This window comes from Hyaena hyaena, unplaced genomic scaffold (assembly GCF_003009895.1).
Source record: "Hyaena hyaena isolate Hyena2069 unplaced genomic scaffold, ASM300989v1 scaffold_18, whole genome shotgun sequence".
Lineage (NCBI taxonomy): Eukaryota > Metazoa > Chordata > Mammalia > Carnivora > Hyaenidae > Hyaena > Hyaena hyaena.
Window position 1 is genome coordinate 6699293 of NW_024080649.1, and position 26620 is coordinate 6725912.

At 40.9% G+C, this 26620-nt stretch overlaps 1 protein-coding gene across 1 annotated transcript in view; it reads left to right on the forward strand.

Annotated features, from left to right (window-relative positions):
- Positions 1 to 26620, forward strand: part of HYDIN (HYDIN axonemal central pair apparatus protein) — a 346043-nt gene that overhangs the window by 207803 nt on the left and 111620 nt on the right. The window contains exons 23-36 of the mRNA XM_039223564.1: positions 1170 to 1307; positions 2008 to 2089; positions 5288 to 5407; positions 5712 to 5921; positions 8062 to 8199; positions 9549 to 9726; positions 11453 to 11574; positions 15142 to 15269; positions 15688 to 15824; positions 16058 to 16185; positions 16337 to 16528; positions 16864 to 17013; positions 20558 to 20797; positions 26054 to 26222. Coding sequence (XP_039079495.1) covers positions 1170 to 1307; positions 2008 to 2089; positions 5288 to 5407; positions 5712 to 5921; positions 8062 to 8199; positions 9549 to 9726; positions 11453 to 11574; positions 15142 to 15269; positions 15688 to 15824; positions 16058 to 16185; positions 16337 to 16528; positions 16864 to 17013; positions 20558 to 20797; positions 26054 to 26222 — 2132 coding nt within the window. The remainder of the gene's footprint in view (positions 1 to 1169; positions 1308 to 2007; positions 2090 to 5287; positions 5408 to 5711; positions 5922 to 8061; positions 8200 to 9548; positions 9727 to 11452; positions 11575 to 15141; positions 15270 to 15687; positions 15825 to 16057; positions 16186 to 16336; positions 16529 to 16863; positions 17014 to 20557; positions 20798 to 26053; positions 26223 to 26620) is intronic.

Sequence of the window (26620 nt, forward strand, 5' to 3'; positions counted from 1 at the left end):
TTTTCTTTTTTTTTTTTTTTTTACAAATAGTTTATTGTCAAATTAGTTTCCACATAACAGTGCTCATCCCCACAAGTGTCCTCCTCCATGCCCATCCCCCCCTCCCCCCAACATTGATTTTTCTAAATACGATGGATAAAACTGGGTTTTAATTTATAGCAATGATATATGATTTTCCCTTAAAATAAACCTATTAGTGAATGACATGCTTGAATAGTTCAAACTTGAAATTTAAGAGACTGAATACCAAGTGTGCATGAGGATATGGGCCCTCTGGAGCTCTCACCTTCACTGTGAAGAGAGTGTTAAATGCAGTAAAACCACTTTGGAAGACTGTGTGGCAGTTTCCTATAATTTTAAACATACATATAAATAAGCAGTTCTTTTCCCAGGAATTGGCTCAGGAGGAATGAAGAAATACATCTACGCAAAGACTTGTACACAAATGTTCTTAGCAACTGTATTCATGTATTAAAAGCTGGAAACAGCCACGTTGTCCATCAACAAGAAGATGGATAAACATATTAGTCATCCATACTATAGAATACTGCTCAGTGATAAAAATAAATAGATAGATGAGACTACTTAATGCTCCTTGAAAAAACATAGATGAATCTAAAAACATGCTGATCAAAAAGAGTTAGACACAAGAGTACATATTTATGATTCCATTTATATGAAACTATAGGCTTATCTAATCCACAGTAATATAAAGCAGAGGAGTATTTGTCTGGTGCCCTAGTACTGGCCCTGCTTTCTGGTTAGTTACCTGGGCCCAGGATTCCCAGGCATTCATTCATGCATTTATAACCATGCCTGAGTGCCTACTCTGGGCCAGGCACTGTATTAGATACCATATTAGGTACAGGTCCTCAGGGAGCTCACGGTCTAGCAGGGACAAGAAAAGTAAGTGTGAAGAGGAAGCCCAGGGCCTATAGGCCCTCAGAGGAGAGTCACCGGACCCAGCCTGGGAGACAATGGTGAGGAAACTTTTTAGGAGAAAGTGAAACCTAAGATTTTAACAAGGTAAGTCTAAGGGGTAGTGTAGGGCAGGTCCTTCTAGACTGCCTGGTTAGGATTTCTTTGGAGCTTAGCCTTAGAAGCTGAGAGCCCACTGAGCACCAATTTGCAAAAGCTGATGTGTGACTGCATCCACCCTGCTTTTGTAGGTTTGAGCCATGGCCAAGGAAGCCCGACAGTGCCCCCCTGTCCCAGGTGGAATCCATCCCAGCGACCTCAGCTTCTGCCAGCTCTCCAGCAGTGCCAGTAACGGAGTCTCCCGAAATGGAGCTAAATGGTTTTGTTAAGTAAGTGCAAATGCAAGACCAGAACGGATTTTTTTAAAATAAGTTTTTTTCTCTACACTGACTTACATTATCAAGCCCATCCCTTATTTATTCCTCCAATAGCTCACTAGTCAACAGTTTAGTGCATGACTTGTGTGTGGGGCCCTGGACTGTGCATCTGAAATAGAGTTGAAAAGCATCTATACTCTCAGAGGTGATAGCCTCCTGATTCCTGGAGGACTAAGCCCCTCCTATCACATAACCCTCTTCATCTGTCCAGGGTCAACAGCCAGGGTCAGGTCAAGGGTAGCAAGCAGAAAAGGATATGACAATTGGCCAAACAGTATATCCTCACAATAAAATGCTTTAATGAATAATAAAACTTAACATTGAGCATTGGGGACACAGAAAATTGTCTGAAGCATTGCTAGAGCTTCCCAGACCTTTTTGTAATTGGACATGGGCTTGGTAGGCCAGGAAAGCATGGTTAGAGTCTGTGGAAGATTGACTGGCCTGATGCCCTAGACTCCATGTTTGGGGACAGGGAGTAACAGAACACTGACCAGTTGACCTCGTGAAAAAAGCATGCTTTGAGTGAGAATCCCACTTATCCTTTGGGATACAGTAGAGGAAGAGAGGAAATGGAGCAATGATATAACTGAAGGCTATGTTGGGATGGTTGCCAAATGAGTGACTCTCCACATTTTGTTCAACTCCCCAGGACTATCCTCGTGGATGAAGATGTCGGGCCTGAAGAAAGACAACACAAAAAAGCACAAACACCCATCGTGATCATCTCCGACGTACGGTTTCCTCTCCCTGGGATGGGTTAGCAAGCCAAGGGTCCTTCCTTTAAAACAAAAACAGAGCCAGGGGCAGTGACAAGTGCAAGGCTGGAGTTTGGGTGGGATGAGACTATGGAACTTTACCAGATCACTTCCCAACCAAACACCCGCAGAGCCAACACCCCAGTGAGAGCCATACATCTCACCACATAGATTTTTCTCCATAATGAAAAAGCCATTTACCTCTAAACCTTGGTGCTCTTCCCAGCCCCCAGATAGAGGATACAAAAGGAGAAAGATTTTCCTCCATAATTCCATAGTAAAACAAAGGGGAGATCAAGACAATTTAAAAATTCATATCCTTAAATTCTTCTCCTAGAAGGATGGCCTAAGGAAATCACTGGAGATTTAAAAATTTATGTACAAAGATGTTTGCCACAGCACTTTAGAAATAGCAGAAAATTTTGGGAAAATAAATTACTGTATATCCATGACAATATACAATCTTTTAAAACAGGGTTTGTCTCAGTGGTGGCAGAGCAGGGGGTAAGCAAGCATTTTATACTTTGTAGGTAGGACTATGAATTGGCATAGCCTCTGTGGCATATAATTTGGGGAGTATATCAGAATTTAATGCACATTTCCTCTGCTAGGATACTATCATCCAGATTTGCCTTTACATGTACATAGACACAGACTCTCCTTGCACACTTCAGCTTTGTTGGTAAAGGCAAGAAAAATTGGAAACAACTTGACTCCACCAATAGGAGGCTGACTTGTGTCTGCACAAAGCAATACTATAAAATCTTTTCTTAAAAAAATAAGGAAGTTCTGTAACACTGATTTAAAGCAATCTCCGATATATTCATTAAAAAACAAATGTTCTATATTTATTATTGTATTTTATTTTAATCTAGTATAGTTAATGTACGGTGTTATATTAGTTTCGGGTCTACAATGTAGTGATTCAACAAGTCTGTATATTTTACTTAGGGCTCATCACAATAAGTGTACTCTTAATCACTATCCCCTATTTCACCCATCTCTCTACCCACTTCCCCTCTGGTAACCAGCTGTTTGTCCTCTATACTTAAGAGTCTGTTTTTGGCTTGTCTCTTCTTTTTCTTTGTTCATTTGCTTTTTTCTTAAATTCCATGTATGAGTGAGATCATATGGTATTTGTCATCCTCTGACTGACTTATCTCAGCATTATACTTTCTAAGTCCATCCATGTTGTTGCAAATGGCAAGATTTCATGCTTTTCTTTGGCTGAATATTCTATTGTATGTATATACCACCTCTTTATTCATTCATCTATCAGTGGACACTTGGTCTGTTTCCATAATTTGGCTTTTATAAATAATGCTGCAGTAAACATAGGGGGTGCATACATCCTTTGAAATTAATGTTTTCATATTCTTTGGGTACATACCGAGTAGTAGAATTACTGGATTATATGATAATTCTATTGTTAATTTTTTGAGGAACCTCCACACTGTTTTCCACAGTGTTTAGGCCATTTTGCACTCCCACTGACAGTGCATGAGGGTTCCTTTTTCTCCACATCCTCACCAACACTTGTGGTTGCTTGTGTTTTTTATTTTAGCCATTCTAACAGGTGTGAGGGGATAGCTCATTGTGGTTTGGGTCTGCATAGTTGATGTTGAGCATCTTTTCATGTATCTGTCAGCTACATGTTCTGTTTTTTAAAAGTATTTTAGATAATGCTTGTGAAGAATATTTATGGAAAGGCAGCATTCATATCAATTGAAATATCAAAATACAAATACATACTCTTATATAAACACATTGTACAGACACACAGATGTGTGTGTGTGTGTGTGTGTGTGTGTGTAGTATAACTTAGTAATTTATTTGTATTTCTCTTTGAAGCTTTCTATATTTTCCAATTTTTTAAGAATATATGTATGTATATAAAATACCTTTAAATCTTAATTTTCTTTTTCTGTTTTCAAAGAAGCTGGTCATAGAAGAGTCAAGAATAGAGAAAAATGAGGGGCGCATGGGTGGCTCAGTCAGTTAAGCCTCCCTCTTCGACTCAGGTCATGATCTCACAGTTCATGAGTTTGAGCCCCGCATCAGGCTCTGTGCTGACAACTCAGAGCATGGAGCCTGCTTCGAATTCTGTGTCTCCCTCTCTCTCTGCTCCTCCCCCACTCATGCCCTATCTCTGTCTCTCAAAAATAAACATTAAAAAAAATATTTTTAGGGTCGCCTGGGTGGCTTAGTCGGTTAAGCGTCCGACTTTCGCTTAGGTCATGATCTCGCGGTTCGTGGGTTCAAGCCCCGCGTCGGGCTCTGTGCTGACTGCCAGCTCAGAGCCTGGAGCCTGTTTCAGTCTGTGACTCCCTCTCTCTGACCCTCCCCTGCTCACGCTGTCTCTCTCTCTCTCTCCTAGAAATAATAAAAAAAATTTTTTTTAATAAATAAATAAATAAATATTTTTAAAGAATACAGAAAAATCCTCAAAATTTATGAAAAAAAAGCAAAAATCCTCAAAATTTATGAAAAAGAGCCACTGAAATTTTAGCAAACAACCTCCCAGTAACTCTGTTTGCATACACAAATCTGTGAATTTATACACACTTATACCTTCAGGTGTGATACATGGGCATATGTCATTTTACATAAATGGAAGTGCTTTTTCACTCAATAATATGTTGCACATATGATTCTCAATCCCTAAATATATATATGCTGCCCCATCCTCCATGGACAGAGGAGTGACACACACTCCATTTATTTATTTATTTACTTACTTATTTATTTATTTATTTAAGTTTATTTATTTTGAGAGAGAGAGAGAGAGAGAAATCCCAAGCAGGCTCAGCACCACCAGTGTAGAGCCCAATGCAGGGCTCGAACTCACAAAAGCAGAGACTATGACCCAAGCCAAAACCAAGAGTTGGCACTTAGTGGACTGAGCCACCCACGTGCTCCCTACACACACTCCATTTAAAGTGCTCCCCTATTGGTAGGCATTTAGTTTGCTTCCAAAGTTTTGCTGCTATAAGTAATGCTGCAAAAAACATCCTTGTACATATATATTTGTCCAGTTATTGCCATAAGAAAAAGAAATGTACTATTTTAAAAGTATAGACAACTTACATCCATTTTCTGTCCCTGGTGGGGAGGAGCACATTGATAACTCATTGTGAATGCTTGCTAGTTTTTCCTCCTGCCTCTGATTTCTAGGAATTAAAACTTAATTCTGCTGAAACAGAAAGAATAGACCCAAACCAGAACCAGGTGGAGTTTCAGGAACCCCCATGGAGCTTTGAACGGGAAGAAATGCTTCCCATCGGGGTAGAAGAAGTAAGTAACACCTCATTGGCCCTAAAGTCAGATAATACCCACTCTTCTCACTGAGCACCTGCCCCAGGTTAGAAATCTAAATCCTGCTGGGCCACTCTTCCCCTCATTACCATCATATATGTCCAGGGTGCTGGGATAAGCGCCTTTTATGAGTCAAACAAGTTAAAGTCAGGAATTAATCTATAAATTGACTGAATTTATTCAGTTTTAAGTTTAAATAAATTTAAATTTATTCAGTTTAAGCTACCCTCTGCAGCCCCTTCATCTCGATTGAGGCTCTCCTACAGAATGATTTTCTCTGCAGGTGTTTGATATTCTGCCCCTGTACGGAGTGCTGCAGCCGCATAGTAACCACCAGATATCATTCACCTTCTACGGACACTGTGACATCATTGCACAGGCTAAAGCCCTGTGTGAAGTGGAAGGAGGGCCTACCTATGAGATAATGCTGCGGGGAGAGGCATCCCTGGTCAACTACTTCTTTGACACCAAGGATATTAACTATGGATTACAGGTATTGCCCACAACAGGAAGAAGATTTCCTGGTTTTGCCTTAAACACATATGGTCCTGTGCTCTAACGTGTCCTAGAGCCCCAGATCATCACAATCTCAGCACCACCCCTAACGCTGATCCCTGATCCACCTCTCTAACCCTAATCATCCTACTGCCAACTATTTGCCAGACTTTTTCACTTGCTTATCTGTCTCCTGAAATTCAGCATGTTAGATAGTAAAACTTGCATCTTCCTTCTCAATCCAGAAGCCCATATCAACCTTTCCTGTTTCTTCAATAGCACCACCACCTTCTCAGTACCTTGAGTTTAGTCTCCAAGCATTTTCCACTGCACCCTCCCTTTCACATCCCCACATCCTACAAGCATTCAGGTTAACTGATTCATCAAGCAGGATCCCTCTGTGTAAGTTTTCCCTTCCCATGGCCACTGTGGTTGTCCAGGGGTTCATCAAGCCATTACTAAGATATTAGAGCAGTTCTTCTCAAACCATAATGTGCTTACAAATCACCTGGGAATCTTGTTCTAGTACAGATTCTGACTCAGTAGGTCCAGCATAAAGCCTCAGAATCTGCATTTCTCTCAGGCTTCCAGGTGATGCCAAGGACTCCATGGAAGCAAGGGGTCACACCACACTCATGGATTCTACCACTACCCCATCTAAACAGCATTGGCACATAGATTTTCCCCAAATTGCATTTTCATCCTATCAACCCTCAGTGATTAACCCTAGCAGCATTTAGGAAGCAACATAGTATTGAGAAAAAAATTGAGTATTCTTCCCAGTCAGAAGAATGGGATGGTATCCCAGTTTTGCTTCCTACTGACTTTGTAACCTTGAGCATATCACCTAACCCCTCCAAGCCTCAGTACCCCTCATCTATCAACTAGGAATGGGGTACCACCAGGTGCTTGTGGTCATTAAAATGTCTGGTATACTGTGCATAGGTCAGAGAAGGCCTCCAATCATGAGTTCATTTCTCCATCATCCATTGGATCAGAGCCAAGCTCCTCCACCTAGGTGAGGGGATCCTAAGCCCCTCTATTAACTGATGCTCCTTACACATTAAATTTGGTTTCTCTTAGTTTCCCGTTATAGCCCATTCATCCATTTGTGGCCAAACTGGTTTGCCCACTGACCCTAATGCATCCCAGTCCTTCTTGCCTCAATATTTCCTCTTATATAATCTGTCTCATCCTCCACTCTGCCAACCCAAAATCTACACATACTGTAAGATTCAGCTCAGCTCTATCCTTTAGTTAATCTTTTTCTTATCTTGCATTATCTTGGTGTTTAAGTGTATTCTTTGCCATAATATAATGTACATTCTAATTTTTGATTCAGAATAATTGTTAATTTTATATCTGTACATCTTCTTTTGCCAATTAGATTTTCTCAGATCTCCTATATAGCTAGTGTATGGATAATTATTGAATTGTGTGTGTACATGTGTGTTTATAGGTTAAAAATTGTGCCTAAAAGCAAATTCACCCAACACCTATTAAGGCTTTGTCCATTGAGTTGACCAAATGCAATTCCCTTTCATTCCTTATCTCCAGGGTCTCCTGGGAAATTGGTTCTGGATCATCTCAGAGTGTATTCTTTGAAACAGCCAGTCTTTGCCCTAGCTTATCCTAAGAACCCCCGAAGTGGCCTCATTTTATGGTTATTGGGCCTGCTGCTCAGTGGCTGAATTGTGTCAGTAAAATCTCAGGAAAAAGAACATGTCTTGCCTACTGTTTCTCTCCATATAAGTAGAAAATTCTAATTCTAGACTCAAATCTTATTCCAAAAAGTAAATAAGCAAATATTAGTATAGGAAAGCTTACTTTTAAGATACTCTGTAATGAGTTATTTGTAGTGAAGAAACTCAGGTTCAGAGGGTTAGAATGCCCCACACACAGGCCTACTAACCTAAACTAGGTGTTGGAGGACCTAACACAGAGCCAGGTATACAGGGTCTGATTCTCCTCCAGCTCCAGAGGGCACTTTTTGATGCTAGCGAAATGTGGATTGGCCAGCATCTGAATCAGGAGAGATGAAATCTCTGTGTGTGACATGTATTTGTCCACCCACCTTTGCCAGGATGATAGTAGCATCCCAAAGGATGGCTGATAGCTGTCACTCTTCTTCTCTCAAGCTGTTTGACCATGTCACAGAGAATGAAATCACACTGAAGAACACTGGGAAAGTTGGCTTTGAGTTCAAGGTTCTGACAGACCACTTGTCTTCACCAGACAACCTTCTGCCCGGAGTGCCCCTAATCGTGCCCAAGTCCGTAAGTAACCTTCTGCCGACAATGGTAGGAGGGACCCAAGTTCAAACCTGCAGTCACAACCCCGTGGCACATGATTACATTAAACATTCACTGCTGGGATTATGGGTATTATTTTTTTAACTAAAAATAAGTTCTCAGAAGTCAATAATAATATATAATTATTATATTATTATGTATTATTATTATTAATAAATTCAAGCACTTTACTTATTTATTAAACAAGTATTTATTGACTCCAGCCAGGCACTGTACAGGCACCAGGGGCTCCACTGTGAACAAGACAATATAACCCCATGGATTTTTTTTCATGACTATAAGAATAGTTTATTTCTACTTCTGTCCTCATACTTCCCTCGTAAATCCTTAAAGCCAAGGGATTCCTCACCACTTATCTTTATCAATCCTTTTTTAAATACACTTTTATTATACATGTATGTATCCTTAAACAGAGTACTTTTAGTTTATTAATTTACTAAAATTTTTAAGCACCTACTATGACGAGGCATTTTTCTAGCACTGAGCATAGCATAGCATAACAAACAAAACAACTATACTTGATCCCAAAACTTGGAAATTTTGTTTTATGGGATTTTACTTTATTATTGAGTTTTATGAAAATAGCATCAGTAATGTAATTTTGTGCATTTTGCTTTTCTCATCCAGTATTGTCTTTCTAGGAATAGTGCCCATTGTCACATGTAGCTATAGTTCATTTATTTTCACAATTAAATAATATCCCTTCTATAACTATATTGAAAGCAATTTTTCTCTTTCCTGTCAAAGCATTTGGAAATTTTCCTCCAAAAATTTTGCTAATAGAAACAGCCCTGCTACAAATATTCTTGTATCTGTCTCCTGATCTATAAATGGAAGAATTTTTCTTAGGAAATTTTCTTAGGAATGAAATTTCTGGGTCATGGGGTATGCAGATATTCAATTTGATAATAAGACAGTGCTAAAATGTTTTCACAATGTTTTCCCCCAATTGGCATCCCCACCAGACGTTTACATACTCTCCAAAATTTAGTAAATTTTGTTAATATGTGGTTTCAAAAATTTCATTATGATCCTAGTTTCATTTCCCTGATTGCTTATGAGATTGAGCAGATTTTACTGCATTTATTTACCATTCATATTTCTCCTTTTATTAAATACCTGTTCACATATACTACCTATATTTATATTGCTTACTTGTCATTTTCTGATAGCTTCATAGCCATTAATCTTGGGGGAAAGGGTGGGAATAGAGAATAACTAGCACGAGAGGCCTGTGGGACTGTCTAGTCATTAAATCTCCAGAAGCAGGAGTCCATTGTAAATATTAACATTCTGATCTTTCTCCTCTGTAGGGTTTTATCAGTTCACATAAAGAGCAGGTATTGAAGGTTTACTACTTACCTGGAGTACCTGAGGTCTTTCATAGGAGTTTCCGGATACAAATTGCCCACCTGGACCCAGAATATATTACTCTGCATGGAGAGGGAATCTTTCCCCGAATCTGCCTCGATCTCCCCAGGAAACTTCAAGGTATTACTACCTACTATAGTATTTCCCTACTAGGGAACAAAAGGTACATTTTAGCTTTGCTTATTTGAAGGCTGACTGATACTCACATGATTTGCTTGGCAGTCCTCACTAGTTCACGTCTGTGTTATTCCTCAATTCTAAAAAAAAAAAAAAAAAAAATCAAGTTGAAATTGATTTGGTGACCTGTATTTACAGGATGTGGTCCATGGCAGTCCCAAATTAAGACCCCTGGCCAATTTTACCATCATTGAATTACATGTAGAGGAATCAGAAAGTTGCACTTCAAAAGGTCTTTTCCTCCAGGACACATTCTTTCCAGCTACAATCTCTCCCTGAATTGTCCCTACTGTGGCATACTCACAGATGACCACTGAGAGGTGAAGTCTGATTTTACTCCAAGGAGTAGAATTCATAAAATATAAACTGTACAGAAAGGCAACCAAGGTTCTGACCCCTTCCTTATTTTGGCATCACATAGTTTGAGGACTAAGTTAAACTTTTATTAGTTGTCTGCGCACATGCTTAGCCAAAATTTTTCTGGTAACATCTAGCCCCTGGAGCCATTCCCTCTGTACCAGAAGACCCATCTTGGCAAATCCCAAAGTTCAGCTGAGCAGCTCTCTTGACCATGGACTCTCTGGCTCCTTCTTCCTGATGTGAGATACAGGATGAAGAGTGAAGACAAAGTTCTCACTCTTCTTTGTGACTTCTTTGAGCTCCTTGAAATCTGTGTTCTACAGACAGCTTTGCACTAAACCCTCACACTGAGCCTTTCCTCCTCTCCTGATCCCCAAAGTCACTGGCTCACCTATTGGTGGTCATCCATTATACCCTAACTGCTCCCTAAATGTACAACACAAATATTAGTAAATCTAACACCATGTTACACTCTAGCATCTAGGGTTCCAGCCCACCAAAAGTTAGTCCAGCTCCATGTGTAACTGTCAGGAAGGAAAGTCTTTGCCACTTGGTTGAAAACCAAATGCCTGGCTGGCCTTATGAAGGCAGTAGACATGTTTGGCCAGCAGAGGGCTTTTGAAAAATTGAGATCTGAATACTATTAGTTCCAAATACTATTCGTTGGGTATCCCATGCTCCCATTCATCACAAGTATAGTGCTTCCTATAGCTCCATAGTAGGCACTTTATTTTCTCTGCCTACCTTATCCCTCTAGCATTCGAATTTGCACTGGCTTACTGGTGAATGTAGATGTCTGAAATCTTTCCACTGATTGCCTGCCTCTCTGATTTGGGGGACTGGAGCTTGTTTAGTTACAGGTAGAGTTGCAGATATAGTCATTTAGCTTACTGAGATTTAACAAACATGCAAAGTCACTTAAAGGATGACTGGCCATGTAGGTGTGTACAGCACAGAAGGCATGCCCAGATCATGCAGCATTCAGTACTAGAGTCAGGAAAGCATCAAGGGAGCCGGGATCTGGTTGATCACCATATGTGTGACTTAGGATGTTACTCCCATCAAGTTCTTGCAAGCCAGCTGGTAGCTCCCTAAAGCATAATCACATTAAGCTCATTGGGGTCTCTGCTACAAACTGAACTCACTCACAAATTATGTCACCCTCTGAAGCAGAGAAAACATGGCAGGCAAAGCACCAGAAAGTTCACTTCCCTTCTGACTTTATCGACCCTAAGCTGAAAGTCTGTGTTTTAGGCATAATTCATATATGTCTAACTATCCTAATTGCTTTCTCCTTACAATCCCACAGGAAATGAAAAGTATGAAACCTTCTTGAATCAGGCCAGAAAAAACCTAGGAAAAGACAACAACTGTGAAACACTTGATCACTTAGAGATAACTGAGGAATTGCCTGATGATGAATCTTCTGAGGTAAGATTCACTTCACCCTGCGCAGAATGAATGTGGGAGAACGGTAGGTGCAAAGACCCAGGGGCAAGAAGGACATGGTCTCTCCGAGGAACAGAAAGGAGAAGAAGCTATAGCTAGAGCAAAGAAGGAGGAGAGGTAAGAACCCCCTAGTGAACCTAATTAAGGGTTTTGAACTTTCTGAGCAAGCAAGTCACTGAAGTGTTTCAAGTGGAGCCTGGGGTAATCAGAATTGCATCTTTAAAAAATCTCTCTGGCTGCTTTGTGAAGCCCTGAGAAGCTCTCAGGGGTTTTGAGGGGAGGGGGGCAGTGAAATAAGAGTAGATGTGCTGAGATGTGCTCAGTTTTTAAAAGATGATGGAGTAACTTTAGATGAGAGATGGTGGCAGTGTCAACAAGGGTAATAACATAAGAGGTGGAAAGAATCAAGTAGATTCAAGAAATACTCTGGAGGTAGAATAGTCAGTGATTAGGGATTAGTTGGATATGGGGATGAGGCTGAGGTGCCCCCACCCCAAGGGTCTTGCTTGAAGGACAAAGTAAGGAGGAGGACTGAGATGGGAAACTCACAAGGAGAAGCAAGTTTGGGGGGAGAGGGAGAAGAGACATGAGTTCTGATGGTTTGTTATTATACATGAGATTTCTAAGCATCATCCAAGTGAGACTCCCACAGGGAGCTGGCCCCACAGGCTAGGGACCTGAGGAGAGAGACAGGCCAGAGAACGTGCTTTGAGTTACCAGATGGTCATTGTGATCACAAGAAATGGTGAGATTCCCTGGGAAGTGTACTGAGTGAACAGGGAAGAGGGTAGATTCAGAAAAGAACCCTCTGCTCGAGCTAAGTAGGGGAGGGGGCACCTGAAGAGGTCTAGCCTGGTGCCTCCAAGGTGGGAGCCAAGCCAAGAGTTGGTCTCTCCAAGGAGAGAGTGGCCCAGCTTGTAAATAAAGGCTGTCCCACCCCAGTGGAAAGTGAAAGCAAAATCCCAAAATCTCTTCCCTCATCAGTTCCCTGAAATTCTTCTCTTTATAGTCCATTCCTGACCATAAAGCCTGCCTTCTCCCTGTGCTCATCTTTTATTTTTTTAAATGTTTGTTTGTTTTTGAGAGAGCACAGTGAGGGAGGGGAAGAGGGGGACAGAAGATCCCAAAACCACCTCTGCACTCACTGAAGCGAGCCTCCATTTCACCAACCACAAGATCATGACCATTGAGAACTGAAGTCCACTCCTCAACCAACTGAGTCCCCCAGGTGCCCCTCCCTGTGCTCATCTTCTAAAATGCAAATGTTCATAAGACTATGGTCATGAAGAAGAATTACAAATGTAGCCAGAGAGCCCTTAGACTGGTTAAGACACTGGGAAGACTGGGAGCCCCAAAAGTCACCAGCAATGACTTGTTTTGCGTAAGTGGAAAGTGCACCTTAACTACAGGAATGATCATAATTACTAACACAAGCTACCATTTATTGAACTGCTGTCCAGGCCTGTGCCATGCTACTGACCTACATTATTATTTCATTAACCCCTCCCACAGTGGAGGGGGCAGTATGGTGCCATTATTGTCTTAATTTTACCGTTTTATAGAACTTGGGGAAGTGAACTACTGGTCCCAAGGCAGGCAGCAGAGCTAGGATTTGAATCCAGGCCTGTCCAACTCCTAAAACCGTGTTCTTAGCCTCTGTCCTCTCCCACTGGGCCCCCAGCTGTCCATGAGGGGCAGCAGTGTGTCCCCAACCTGCTCACTACATTCCCAGGTGGCTCCTGATCAGAGCCATAGCACCCCTGTCTCTGACAGCCACCTCAGGCTTCGGGTGGGGCTTCTGTGATGAAGTAGAGGCAGAGCCAGCTGGTCCCCTGCACTGGCAAGGCTCCACCTCTTATGGCTCAGGAGCAAGCATAGGGTCTGCTCTGCTCGAGTCTAGATGACTGGGGACACCTGTAGGTGAGGCACACTCCTCTCCCACCGTGTCACCACTTCCCTTGGTCTCATTACAGGCCACTCCATACATTCCTGCTGGGCCTCAGACTTAAGGTTTGAGTTTTCTGGAAGTATTTCTCAACCTTTTTTCACTACCACCTCCCAAGACTTTTTTTTTCCCCTAATACCCCATGAGATATTTGTATTATGTATAAAAAACATAATCTCTTTGAAGAGTTTGATGTTACTTTTTTTTTAAACTTTATATTTTGAAATAATGATAGATTCGCAGAAAGTTGCAAAAAAAATTGTTTTCTCCACTGGTAACATCTTACATAATTGTAGTACATCAAAACCAGGAAACAGTCATGGGTACCAACCACAGACCTTATTCTGATTTCAATTTTATATGCACTCGCACATGCACACGCACGCATGTGTGCGGTTCTATGCAATTTTTTGCATATGTAGGTTTGTGTAACTCCCACCACAATTAAGATACACAACTGTTTCATCACCACAAAGATCCCTTGTGCTGAATAAAACTGAATAAAAAACAAAATCTCCTTCCAGCCCAGAAAATCTCTCCACAAAGATAGAAGAGAAAGAAAACAATTTTATTATTGACTAAGCATTAAACCAGAATGTGATCCATGTTACAGGCAGTTTGCTAAGAGACTGCAAAGAGAGAAAGAAATCTCAGCCTGGTATTCAGCCAGATAAAACCTGTTAACATCCATATTCTTGAGGTGAAGAGTAACTAGTCCTTAAGTAAGAACTATAACTCACTATAACTAGTCCTCAAGAAAGAGCACTTGACAGCACCATCCGTCACCGCATAGTTCATCCTAAATGCACATGGTAATTGAGGTGACCATCTGTATTGGACAATTGGCTTTATCCAGAGGGAACCTCTCATATTTGTATGGCCGGGCCCTCTGAAGTCAGGCTCCTAATCTCTCACAGAAACTGGGAGATTATATCTCAAAGAGAAGCTTCCCAGGACCTTGAGGAAGACACTCCTGGATTATAAAGCTGACTAGATTTATATGCATTTCCAAAAGATAGAGAAAGAACTTACAAATTTTGTAAAGTAAGTGTTCCAAGAAAAGGGAGTGGGGAGAAGCCCCCACCCTTATTTTCACCAAGGAGAACAAAGCCTATTGTTTTTCCACTTTATTTGGCCTAATAAGCTACTCCTTCATAGCCACACACCCCCAATCTCTTATCCCTTACACCTGGCAAACACTATAGTTCTCCATCTCTATACTTTTGTTATTTCAAGAATATTCTGTAAATGGAATTACATTGTATGTAACCTTTTGATACTGGCTTTTTTTTTTCATTGAGCATAATGCCCTTGAGATCCATCAAATTAATAGTTCATTCCTTTTTATTGTTGAGTAGTATTCCATGATATAGATGTACCAGTTTCTTTACCCCGTCCAACACCCCTGTGAAAAGTTTAATATCACAACTGTACTGTATATCTGTTTATGTACTGTGGCCTTTTGGAATGCCATAAATCATTGTAATAGCTGAAATTTTTTCATTCCCCCATGAAGCAATTTATTTCCCTCTTAGGTGATTTGACCCCATTGAGAATGCATGTTCTAGAACAATTTGGTCACTTGTTTTTTTCTCTTGCTCCAGTTAAGTCCTCAGCTCCAGATGGAAGTAGAGCGACTTATAGTCCAAGGCTATTCTATAGAGCATCAGAAAACAATTATCCCCGATTCCACAGATGACTTCAGCTATCAGAGTCGTCGCAGACTAGCCAAGTGAGTATTCTTCCATGGTAGGCTTGTTTCAGAGGATAGCAGAGCAAACAGTGCTGCTGCCCACCAGAATGCTGCCTGAATCAGTTAATGGTTGATTGTCTAGAAATGAAATCTACTTACCTTCTAGCATCCAGCCAACCAGGCAAGTCTCTGCCTCTGAAAGTCAGAAACCTCTGGCTTTGTCTAATGGATAGGCCTGGCTGCAGGCTCGTGTGGGCCTACACTGAATGTGTTTTGAGATAATGGTTGAAAGAGTAGTGTGGACTTTGGGGGGGAGGGAGTAATCATTTTTCTAACCTCCTGTCTGGAGGGTGGTTGTTCTACCTCCCCTCCAGTTCTGAGGTCAAAACTGTGCACAGGAGATAGAAGAGACCAGCACAATCACTCTTTTGGAAAAGTGACTTGTTAACTGTTTCAGAGTCCAGCTGCCAGAGTATATCCTGGACTTTGGCTACATCATCCTTGGGGACATCCGAACACACATCATCAAGATCACCAATACCAGTCACTTCCCAGTGTCCTTCCACGCAGAAAAGCGCGCCCTTCATGACACAGGTAACCAGGCTGGGGAGACTATTTCCTCTGTGGTTTGTCATTTCTAACAAGGTGCCCATCTGTACTGATCTTCTGGAGTAGTGTTCATGCTTCTTCCGGGATCAGCTAAAAGAATTCTTGGGCCATTAATTGATACTTTGAATGGTCATCCTGTCCCAGAAGGGCCCTATCTACTGCAGCTCTTATTTGCCATTACTTTTTCCCACAAAGAAATTTTGTTTATCTTGGTCCAGGTTTCAGTACTGAGTTAGATCGTGTAAAAAATCTGCCTTACTGTGAAACAGAAACATTCGAAGTGAAATTTGACCCACAAGGGGCCAATCTCTCCATTGGAAACAAAGAGGTCATTCTACCCATCAAGGTAAGATGCACTGCTGCACCCCACTGATCTTCCCCCGCTACCAGCTCAGCTTGCCAGTTACCCCTAGGATGAATCAGTTACTATTGCAGAGCCACGATTCTTCTCCCCAACCACATGCCACAAGGTAACAGCAATTTTATGCCCATTCTAGGTGGTTGGAGGGCCAACAGTTCACATCTGTCTCCAAGCCAAGGTGACCATTCCTGCTCTGACACTGTCTTGTGAAAAAGTGGAGTTTCCCACAATACAATGTGGACAGTGCCTCGTGGAAACTATTCAGTTTTCCAATAATCTCCAAGTCCCTTGTGAATGGTTTGTCCTGAGCCTTAAGCCAGTTAACAAGGTAAATGGGTTGTGACCCATTGGTCCCCTTTTTCCCATCTCCATTTCAGCAAGATTTTGAATTCTGGGCCTTCACTTTCATTATTTCACTCTTCTGCCCAAGACTTGCACTGACAATCATGGCTTCCTAAATACAATCTAGGCCCTTAGCCAGCATTCAAGGACTTACCACACCATGCTATCTGGTGGATATCTTACTCATCTCTGTAGCCCTGGTACCTATACATTCCCTGATACCTGGAAGGGACTCAGTAAATGTAGGCTGGGTGAGTGGAGGGTGGAATAAATTTGCTTTCCATAAAAGATGATCTAATTGTCTAATTCTCTACTAACCAGCTGGAGAAACACATGCCAAAGTACTTGAGACAGAAACTACGTGCTGAATTAAAGCCAAAGACACGAATCTTTGAGATCCAACCCACTTCTGGGGTCTTGGATCCTGGTGAGAGGTCCAACGTGCAAGTGAAATTCATGCCTAAAGAAGAGGTAAGCCTTAAAGAAATATGGTTTCATTCAGAGTCTCTGGGTCTCTTTGAACTTTACTCAAAGGCCACTCTTGATTAGGCAGGACTCTAGGGAATTTTTGAGTGACCTTTCCCTCACTATTGTAATAAGGACATCAAGTGCTTGTTTCATGTAGGAGCTGTGTGGCCTGGTAGTTAAGAACACCAGCTCCAGAATCAGATCTGTCTAGTGTATTGACTTTTATCAGCAGACCTGAGTTAGTGGCCTTCTGCTTCTGTACTGAGAGACTTCATGACTTTGAGTAAATTCCTTACCCTCACTAAACCTCAATTTGCTCACAGATAAAATGAAAAATAATAATATCACATGTCAAAAATCTCTTATTGCAATTTTAAAATCCAATAAGCTCCAGAAACTGGGGGAGAAAATTTTGTATGTTTCAGACTCAAGCTCATTTGGTAGAAAAACCTCATCCTAACTGACAGGAGACTACATAACCTTTATTTATTTCACTTAGTTTGCAGAGTCAAACATTATAACTGCAGAAATATTAGTGTTTTCCTACACTGTTGGTGGGAATGTAAACTGGTGCAACCCCTCTGGAAAACAGTATGGAGTTTCCTCAAAAAATTAACAATAGAACTCCCCAATGACCCAGCAATTGCACTGCTAGGAATTTACCCAAGGGATCCAGGAGTGCTGATGCTTAGGGGCACATGTACCCCAGTGTTCATAGCAGCACTTTCAACGGTGGCCAAAATATGGAAAGAGCCTAAGTGTCCATCAATGGACAAATGGATCAAGAAGAAGTGGTTTATCTATACAATGGAATACTACATGGCAATGAGAAAGAATGAAATCTGGCCATGTGTAGCAACATGGATGGAACTTGAAGGTGTTAATGCTGAGTAAAGTAAGTCAGGCTGAGAAGGACAGATACCATATGTTTGCACGTATAGGTGGATTAGGAGGAACTTAACAGAGGACCATGGGGGAAAAGAAGGGGAAAAATAGTTGGGGAGAGAGAGAGGGAGGCAAACCATGAGAGACTCTTGAATGCTAAGAACAAACTGAGGGCTGATGGGGGCCAGGGAGAGAGGGGAAGGGGGTTGATGGGAATGGAGGAGGGCACTTGTTGGGATGAGCACTGGGTGTTATATGGAAACCAACTTGACAATAAACTATTTAATAAAAAAAAAAAAGAAATATTAGTGTTTGATTATAGGGGACCAGCCTCCAGCCCTGCTGAGGACATTATGTAACATGGGGTCTATACACAGTGTTTACCTTTTTGAAACTCTAAATTTGAAATCATCTGGCCCCTAGGGTTTCAGCTAAGACAGTATCAACCTGCAATAGCTACTTCCTAGGATCATTTTGAAGATTACATGAATTTATTATGTGAATAAAATACATGGCATACTTCTCTCTATGTAGTATCTCAATAACTATTTACTGTTATCATTAATAGTTAGGGTAATAATAAGCCCTTACTGGTAGATGTACTCCCTGGGCTTCACAAACACTTCTTTTGTGAATGCCATTAGCACAGAGCTTTACAATAAAAGTAAAGTCTGGAGCGCCAGGGTGGCTCAGTCGGTTAAGTGTCCGACTTCAGCTCAGGTCATGATCTCATGGTTCATGAGTTTGAGCCCCACATTGAGCTCTGTGCTGACAGCTCAGAGCCTGGAGCCTGCTTGGATTCTGTGTCTACCTCTCTCTCTACCCCTCCCCTGCTTGTGCTCTGTCTCTCAAAAATAAATAAATATTAAATAATTTTTTCATAAAATAAAATCCTAGAGCCAGAGAGGGCCCTGAAGAGGTTATACTGTAAAGACTTGTGCTGAAAGCATAAGGCATTAGGGACATGTCTTTCTCTACTTTATTCTTTTAAAAGAAAAAACTCAAAGTGGGTTTCACAGAATACCTACAGTTAACTCCCCTTTTCCTGGTAATGGAAATGCTTTGAAGAAATGTTTAAGAGTCTATAGTGAGAAAGAAGAAAAGCGAATGACTTCATATCTGAATCTTTTTTAAAAAGCCCCTGTTTCTTGCATTATCAGTATCTCCCCAACCCCAACCCTTTCAAAAGAAAAGAGAATTAATATGTTTGTCATTCTTAGAGAGTCTTGGGAGCTTTACTGTCGGGGTTGTCAAGATTTTAGGTAGTTTACTAAATGAGAGACATATCAGTAAGTAAGTTAAAAAAATAGGTTTGTTCAGATGATTCCATATATGTTGAGTTGGAATTGGTCGAAGTTAATAAAATGTTTCTACCAATTGGGAGGGTAAATTATTGGCTGTATACAAGGAATTGGTTAACTTTGCAACCCATACAGTCCCCATCTATCTTCAGCATCAGTAGCACAAGAGAAATGACTGATATTATAAGATATGTGCAGAATACTGTGTTAGAAAACAAGGAAATGAATGAAATGTTTTTGAAGTATTTCCATAAGAAGCAATTAAAATATAGAAGTTTGGGTCAGAAGGTGCTAAGCCTGTAACTATATAGAAAATCCTTTTAGCCAATAATTTATTCTCTTACTGTCTCTATCAATAGATATTTTCTGGGTGTGTATGTATGTCCATACACATTCCATTCATCTGATTTTCCCCCTGAGCTAAGATAGTTAAGATCGCTTCAAATCATGAAGCCAATCATGGCCTTCAAACCCAAGCCATGACCACAACTGTATCAGAATGGCCTGAACATCTGGTTAAAAATGCAGAATTCCAGCCTTACTCTGCCCCTATCAAGTTGGGATCTCTAGGGTTGGGGCCTGTGAATCCACATTTTTAATAAGTCCCAGTGAAAACCAGATTAGGATAACTGATATCACTATTAACTGGTACTCAGATTGTAATTATATCTGATAAACTGAATGCCTCAGCTGATCATCCCTGACCCACTGCCTAAGTGTGTTTTCAAATAATTTCCATACATTAATTCAGATTCTCTATGAAACAGACTTGAACAAGGATTCAAGTGCAAACAGATTATTTGGGAAGTGTAGGGAACCCTGATGGAGAAGTAGAAGGTGGTCAGGGAAAGAAAGGCAGCTAATAAGGCATGTGAATGAACCAGCTGCCTTGGAGGCTGGAACATAAACCTACTGGGAACTCTGAGGAAGTAGACAAAATGCACATTTCAGAATTATCCCTTCCCAAGAGCAAGGGACCTGTGGTATTTATGTGGTAGCTTCTGAGTCATTGGTTGAGAATTCCTCCTGGAAAGGATTAATCCCCTGCAATTCTGCTCCACCCATGAAATAGAGCCCAGAGATGCAGATAGTAACACATCTGAGCACAATGGAAGGTCTGAAGGATATGAGTGTGGCATTCAGAGGGCCTTTTACAAGTGATGATGCACTTTGTAGAGTGCCTAGCATGCAAGAAACCTAGCATTAATATAGTAATATAAATTGCTCTTATATAATTTTACATGAAAAGTTTTCTCTCTTAATCTAAGTAGGATCAATTTTTGTCCCCACAGTGGTTTTCAGGTTACCGAGCATATAACACAAAACGTTAAGATGCTTGTTTTGGTTTTTACATTTTCCAGAAACTCTACAGCCAAACCCTGGTTTTCCAGATTGCCCAGAGTCCTCAGAAGCTTACGCTGCTGGCACAGGGGCAAGGTCTAGAGCCACGCTTGGAATTCACTCCCTCAGTTCTGGAGCTGGGGCCCCTGTTGCCTTATGCACCTGGAGACGAGGCTGAGGTGGTGGTGAAGAATCCCTGCAACTTTCCCATTGAGTTTTACTCCTTAGAATTTGACCAGCAGTATCTCCTTGAAGAGAAGGTGAGCAGAGGCCAAAACCAAATTTCATTTTCCTAACCCTGCTAGGTCCTATCATGTACCTATGCTCTTCTGTCTGCAAGGACAACTTCCTCCTTGTCAATTTAAAGATCACTTTGTAGCCTTCCCTGACCCTTGCCCTGAGCAGAATTCATTACTTCTTTGTGATCTCATTACACATTTTAAACAACTGATTGAAAAACCAATATGTGCTCATGGTTAAAATTTAAACAGTAAAAAATGTATGTTGCCATCATATTTGAAGTGAGTTTTTGGCAGACAGCATGTAATTGAGTCTTTTTATTTTTTTTATTTATTTTTTATTTTTTTACAAATAGTTTATTGTCAAATTATTTTGCACATAACACCCAGTGCTCATCCCCACGAGTGCCCTCCTCCATGCCCATCCCCCCTCCCCCCACATCCATCAGTTCTCAGTTTTTGTCAGCATTCAAGAGTCTCTCATGGTTTGCCTCTCTCCCTTTCCCCCACCCTTTCCCCCCTTCTTCTCCCCCTTGTTCCTCAGTTAAGGAGCACATGTACCCCAATGTTCATAGCAGCACTCTCAACAATAGCCAAAACATGGAAAGAGCCTAAGTGTCCATCAATGGATGAATGGATCAAGAAGATGTGGTTTATCTCTACCATGGAATACTACATGGCAATGAGAAACAATGAAATCTGGCCATGTGTAGCAACATGGATGGGCCTATAGGTGTTATGCTGAATGAAATAAGTCAGGCAGAGAAGGACAAATATCATATGTTTGCACGTATAGGAGGATTAGGAGGAACTTAACTGAGTAATTGAGTCTTTTTAGAAAAATAGACTCTGACAGTCTCTGTCCCTAATTAGTATATTTAGACCATTTACATTTAATAAAATTATATTAGGGCTTAAATCTGCCACTTTTTTCTCTTTGTTCAGGGCTATATATTTTCCAATTGTTCCCCCATGTACTTGTTTTAAACTTTTTTTTAGAGCAGTTTTAGGTTCACACCAAAATTGAGGGGAAGGTACAGATAGTTCCCATATACCCCTTGCTCCACACACATACATACCTTCCTCCATTATCAACATCCCCCACTACAGTGGTACATTTGTTACAATTGATGAATCTACATAATTGATACTTCATAATCACCCAAAATCCACAGTTTACATTAGGGATCACTCTTGGTGTTGTACATTCTTTGCGTTTGGACAAATGTATAATGACATGTATCCAACATTATAGTATCATACAGAGTATTTTCACTCCCCTAAAAATCCTCTGTGCTCTGCCTATTCATCCCTTCCTACCCCCCAACCCCTGGCAGCCACTGATCATTTTACAATCTCCATAGTTTGGCCTTTTCCAGAATATCATATAATTGCAATCATACAGTAGACCTTTTCAGATGGTTTGCTTTCATTTAGTAATATGCACTTACATTTCCTCCATGGCTTGATAGATCATTTCTTTTTATTTTTATTTTTATTTTTATTTTTTTAATGGTTTTTTATTTATTTGTAGGAGAGAGAGAGACAGCGTGAGCAGGGGAGGGTCAGAGAGAGAGGGAGTCACAGACTGAAACAGGCTCCAGGCTCTGAGCTGGCAGTCAGCACAGAGCCCGACGCGGGGCTCGAACCCACGAACCGCGAGATCATGACCTAAGCGAAAGTCGGACGCTCAACCGACTAAGCCACCCAGGCGCCCCAAGATCATTTCTTTTTAGCACTAAATTATATTCCATTGTCTGGACATAGCAGACTATTTATCCATTCACCTACTAAAGGACATCTCGGTTGTTTCCAGATTTGGGCAGTTATAAATGAAGCGTCCATAAACATCCACATGCAGATTTTGTGTGGACATAAATTTTTATCTCCTTTGGATAAGTACCAAGTAGCACAGTTGCCAGATCATATGGTAAAAGTACATTTAGTTTTATAAGAAACTGCCAGATTAACATCCGGAGTGGTCATACCATTTTGCATTCCCACCAGCAGAGAGTGAAAGTTCCTGTTGTTCCTCATTCTCATCAACATTGGTTGTTGTCAGTGTTTGGATTTTGGTCATTCTAGTAAGTCTATAGTGGTATCTCATTTCAATTTGTATTTCCCTGATGACATATGATGTGGAGCATCTATTCATATGCTGATTTGCCATCTGTATATCTTCTTCAGTGAGGTGTCTGTTAAGGTTTTTGGCTCATTTTTTAATTGGATGGTTTGTTTTCTCATTGTTATGTTTTAAGAGTTCTTGAAATATTTTTAATAACAGAAATTTATCACATGCATCTTTCGCAAATATTTTCTCCCAGTCTGTAACTTATCTTTTCACTCACTTGACATTGTCTTTTGCAGAGAAGAGGTTTTTAATTTTAAGAAAGTCCACCTTCTCAATTATTATTTTCATGAACCATGCCTTTGGTGTTGTATCTAAAATGTCATCACCACACCCTAGGTCACTGTTATAGCACCCTCTAGGAGTTTTATAATTGTATGGATTTTGTTTCGGCCTATGATTCATTTTAAGCTTTGTGAAAGATGTGGGGTCCATCTAGATTTAGGTTTTTGTGTGTGGATGTCTGGGTCCAGCATTTAGGTGGAAAAACTATCTTTGCTCATTGTATTGCATTTGCTCCTTTGGCAAAGGTCAACTGACTATATGGGTCTACTTATAGGATCTCTGTTCCGTTCCACTTCATCTATCCAGGTCCATTTTTACTGTCTCTACCCTGCTCTGCTACCTTGAGGCTGAGCTGTATGAACTACACCTTTATCTAATATGCTTAGTACTCTACTTTCTAGAAACTTCCTCTTAGTTCCCTACTGTGAGCAATTATGAAATGAGCCACTAATTTCTTTTTCTCTCTCCTTACCACCCTCTAATTTAAGATGACATTCTTTTAAAATTTATTTTGTAATGTTTGTTTATTTTTGAGAGAGAGACAGTGAGAGCCAGGGAGGGTCAGAGAGAGAGACACACACAGAATCCGAAACAGGCTCCAGGCTCTGAGCCATCAGCACACAGCCCAATGAGGGGCTTGAACTCATGAACCACAAGACCATGACTTGAGTCAAAGTTGGACGCTTAACCTACTGAACCACCCAGGCACCCCTAAAATGATATTCTTTTAAATTAATACCTGCTGGGTAATAATCTCACGTACACTCCCTCCATGTTTTTGCTTTTTGTGTTATACCTCTTGTGTCAGAGCTTATAATATTCATATGCAGAACCTGATTTCTATCACTTAGTTTTAGTTCTGTATTTAATATATTCAATGTTCAACACCAGTCCTTGTGATGAAGCTTCTCCAGTAACCACTCTATTGTCTGAAACTCATTCTCTAGTGGATTCCTCAGATAGGATCATGGGAACAGTATTCCCTGAGTACACATATGTTCATCAATATTTATCTGTGGCTTTTACACTTGAAGATAAATTTGGCTGGATACAATATCCTTGGCTCACATTTTATGCACTTGAATATATTAAATGCATAGCTCCATTGTTTTCTCCTAAGGTTTTGCTGTTCATGAAGTCATGCTTTTTTGCTTATTAATTAGTTATCTGTTGGTACAAAACAAATTCCCTCAAGCTTAGCAACTCAAAACAATAAAAATTTGTTATCTCATGTTGTCTGTGAGTCAGGAAATTTGGGAATGGCTTAGCTAAGGAGGTTCTGCTTCCTCTGGACCCTCCCCCAACTCAGCCTTTAAATCTTCTGTCTTCTTTATATCTAATATTTATGCTCTGCCCAATTTAGATTCTGTATCTCGAAGTTTTTTGCAGAAGGGGAATTTGTCCCTCTGGAAAGGAGGCTTTTCATTAGGTATTCATTAAATGCTCAATGGCTTGTGTTGGCACTGCATCCTCTGTTGTGGGCCAGGTTCAACGCAAAGCAGAGTCTAAAACTCTGAGATGTGTATGCAGGTTTCATAGGGAACACTCTCAGGAGCAACAGCAGTGAAGAATAAGGCAAGCAGTGCAGGGCCAAGAGATGAGCTGTGATGAGATTACAACAGAGACCTCAGCAGACCCCACAGGAAGCTCTAGTGCTGGGCTGTCTCTTTAGAATTGCCCCAGTTGAACCAAGTTTGCAAGGCCCTGTGTGTCTCCATCACCCAGTCTTTAGAATATTCCTTCCTTTTGCCCACTGGCCTGCCATGCCACCTCTGTCGTGAATCAAAGCTCCATATATGAGGGGGTCTATTCTAAGCTCTCTTTTCTATATTATATCATTGATCAGTTTGTCTATCCCAACATCAATCCCACGCTGTCTATTACTCCAGTTTCAACAGTCTTAATATCTAGTAGGGAAATCCTCTCTTTTTCTTCTTCATTAATTTTTTAACTATTCTTTTTTCTTTTTCTTTTTTTTACCATTTTTTATATTGAAGTATAATTAACATACTGGATTATTAATTTCAATTGTTGTAAATATTCTTAGCCCTCTGTTCATCCATATAAATATGAGATTGAGCTTCTTAACAGTGGTTTTCACACAACTAAAACTAGTGATCCTGGAGAAAGGATCAAAACAGATTTTTCACATAGTTTGGGCCATACAGAAAGTGATTGCTTTCTAGAACCTTATTACACTATGTTTTACAAATACACATACACACTAGGGTTACCAGATTTAGTAGAAAAAAAGACAAGTTACGCAGTTAAGTTTTGAATTTCAGATAAAAATCATATGACTTATATTATGTGAACATTTTTGTACTAAGAAAATTATTCATTGTTTATCTAAAATTCAGGTTAAACTGGGCATCCCATATTTTATCTGATAACCCTAATACACATTCCTTCCCTACCCCCACACACCCAACACAAACTCACGCACACACATACTTAGTACCATTTTACATGTTTCTCCCTGGATCCTCTATCTGTGACACAACCACCGTCCTTACTTGTATAATCTTTCTAGCTACAGTATTTTTCAAGAACAAGTCACTCAAAGTGGATACCGGAGTTCTGTACTTTTGTCAATGGAAAAATAGAAAGAAAAATAGTATATGATATTTGTAAAACAAGAGGAAAATTCTCTTCCAAATGTGAAACACCCAGGGTCAAGTGGGGTAAAACTCAAGATCCCGTATCCCCAGATTCAGGACCCACCCTTACTTTCTAGACCTCTCCAAAGAACCCTTGTACAGGCAGGAGCAGGGGTTTTAGCCGGTGGGTAAGCAGACCCTCTGAGGACTGTCAGGAGGAAGCTTCTAGCATGACCAACAGCAGTTCCTGTTGTCCTCTTGCAGATCTTGCGAATGCTGAAGGGCTACGATTCCTACAACACCCTGCTGCTGCCTCCCCGCTTTCCGGGGGAAAAGCTACCCCCCGAGGTTTATGAGTACTTTAAGGAGATGAAGCGGTCAAAAGAGGAGCAGATGAAGGCGAAGTTTCTGGAGAGTCTGGCCCAGGAAAATGGTGAGAGGTCAGGGCCGAGAGCCTGGCTTCAGCCACCGCGCTGTCGCCCTGGAAGTATCCCTGCTAGGCGGCCGGCCAGTTACCGAGCTGCTGCCAGATGATGGGCACATGCTGGTGCTTCACCTGTTTCATCTGTAACCCTCACAAAACGGGCCTGTTCTCCCCACTGTTTGAGTGCAGAGACAGGGATACATTCTGCTCCCACTAGAGTCTACTGGCAAGTTCAGGCTTAAAAACAGCTAATATAGGGGCGCCTGGGTGGCTTAGTCGGTTAAGCGTCCGACTTTCGCTCAGGTCATGATCTCGCGGTTCGTGGGTTCGAGCCCCGCGTCGGGCTCTGTGCTGACTGCCAGCTCAGAGCCTGGAGCCTGTTTCGGTCTGTGACTCCCTCTCTCTCT